This window comes from Caenorhabditis briggsae (genome assembly GCF_000004555.2).
Source record: "Caenorhabditis briggsae complete genome, chrII, whole genome shotgun sequence".
Classification (NCBI taxonomy): Eukaryota; Metazoa; Nematoda; class Chromadorea; order Rhabditida; family Rhabditidae; genus Caenorhabditis; species Caenorhabditis briggsae.
In genome coordinates, this window is record NC_013486.2 from 12,385,523 (window position 1) to 12,387,380 (window position 1,858).

The following is a 1,858-nucleotide window of genomic DNA, read 5'->3' on the forward strand; positions in this document are numbered from 1 at the left end:
ACAGCGTTCCAATTTGGGACAGTTCGACCCTTTACCAGTTCGAACTTGTAACAATTCGATTCTGTCCGCGTTCTGTTCTGGTACGTGTGCGAAAAAAGGACTGTTCTGAATTGAATCTGTTCGATTTTGAAAACGTTCGAATTCGTCGTACCCCCATTTTTCGGTGATTTTGTGATGGGAAAATGGGATATCTGCTTTGAAAACTAAATGTTGAAAATTCCTAATTTTTCAATAGAAACAGTGGAATTTAGAAGAAAATTCCGAACTTTTCAAAATCGAAAAACTAAGAAATTTTAAAATTTTCGAAATTCAGGAATTCAAAAAATCTGAAAATTCCGAAATTTTCAAATTTGGAAAATTTTTGAAAATCTGAAAATTCCATTATTCGGGAATTCTGAAAATCGAATTATTCCGAAATTATCAAAAACTAGAAAACTCGAAATTCTGGAATTTCCAAAATACCGAAATTTCGTAATTTTAAAAATCGGATCTTTCTGGAATTCCGAAAAAAAAATTCAAGAATTCGATATTTTTGAAATCAAAAAATTCTGAAATTTCAAAAATCGAAATATCCCGAAACTTAGGAATTCTCAAAATCAGAAAATTCTCAAAACTGGAAAAATTCGAAATCGTTAGGAATTTTGAAAATTCCGTAATTTTCAAAATCAAAATATTCCAAAATTTTCGCATTTCCAGGATCGAAATGGTCCGATTTTCCAAAATCGAAAAATTCCAAATTTTTGAAGATTCCGAAAAGATAATTTCGAACATCTCTGGATTTGACAAAGATAACAAGCGATTATAAAACGGCGGAATTTGGAAAAAAAATTGAAAAAAAGGTTAAAATGTTTATTTTGAACCGGGTCACAACTATAGAGTAATCACAATAAATAGACTCGGGAGGCATTTAGTAGGGGTTGGAGAGATACAAATTACGAAATTTTATAAAATATTCTGTTTTTATACAAAAAATTTAAAAATTATTTTTCATTTCTCTGAGTTTCGCCATTCCTTCAATTGGGTCATTCGTCTCGACTGTCTTCTGAACCTCTTCAGATTCGACAACTCTCATGAATGGATTTGTTGCCTTCTCATCGAAAATTGTACTGGGAACAGTGAACAATCCCTTCGCTCTCTGCTCCTCAGCCCATTTCAACTTGGCAGCAACATCCGGATTCCGAGGTTCCACGTGGGCAGCGAATTTCAAGTTAGCGACAGTATACTCATGACCTGGATAGACAAGGGTTTCTTCTGGAAGCACTTTTAGAATCTTGTTGAGAGCAGTGTCCATCTGAGGAGCGGTTCCCTCGAAGAAGCGTCCACAGCCAGCGATAAAAAGAGTGTCTCCGGTGAAAAGGACTGGGGGCTCGGCGTCGTTTGATGGATCGCTCACAAAGTAGCAGATATGACCGGAAGTATGGCATGGGGTTGAGAAGGAGCTAATCTGGAAGAAAATTACTGAATTAATATATAACAAGTAGTGAATTTCAAAAGTTTTAATTTTCACATCAAAGTACAGAAATTTCAAAAATTTTTGTGAGCCACGTGAATCTTTTGAATTTCCCAAAAGATGGACCGTTAAGTTTTTGGGAGCAACGTGCTTTTTCAACAAATATGACAGAAATATTACTGCCTATTCAATAAAACGTGGAGCGCCCAGCACCAGAGCGAGAGAACCGGGAGCCTCGAGAACTGCCACCAATCGAAGGACCGAAAACTCGCGGCGCTTCTAAACGACGACATGCGGAAACGCCGGGTCCTGGAAAGAAACACAAAACGTGAGGCTTAACTCTTCGAACAAAAAAGATTTCAACGAATCGGAAGGACTTCCAGAGCTGCCGAATACACATCGACTGCG

At 37.0% G+C, this 1,858-nt stretch overlaps 1 protein-coding gene across 1 annotated transcript in view; it reads right to left on the reverse strand.

Annotated features, from left to right (window-relative positions):
* Positions 1-973: 973 nt before the first annotated feature.
* The window catches only part of CBG21025, a gene marked incomplete at both ends in the record, with an annotated part of 2,450 nt that continues 1,565 nt past the window's right edge, over positions 974-1,858 (reverse strand). Inside the window, one exon of the mRNA XM_045242789.1 lies at positions 974-1,444. Coding sequence (XP_045097190.1) covers positions 974-1,444 — 471 coding nt within the window. The remainder of the gene's footprint in view (positions 1,445-1,858) is intronic.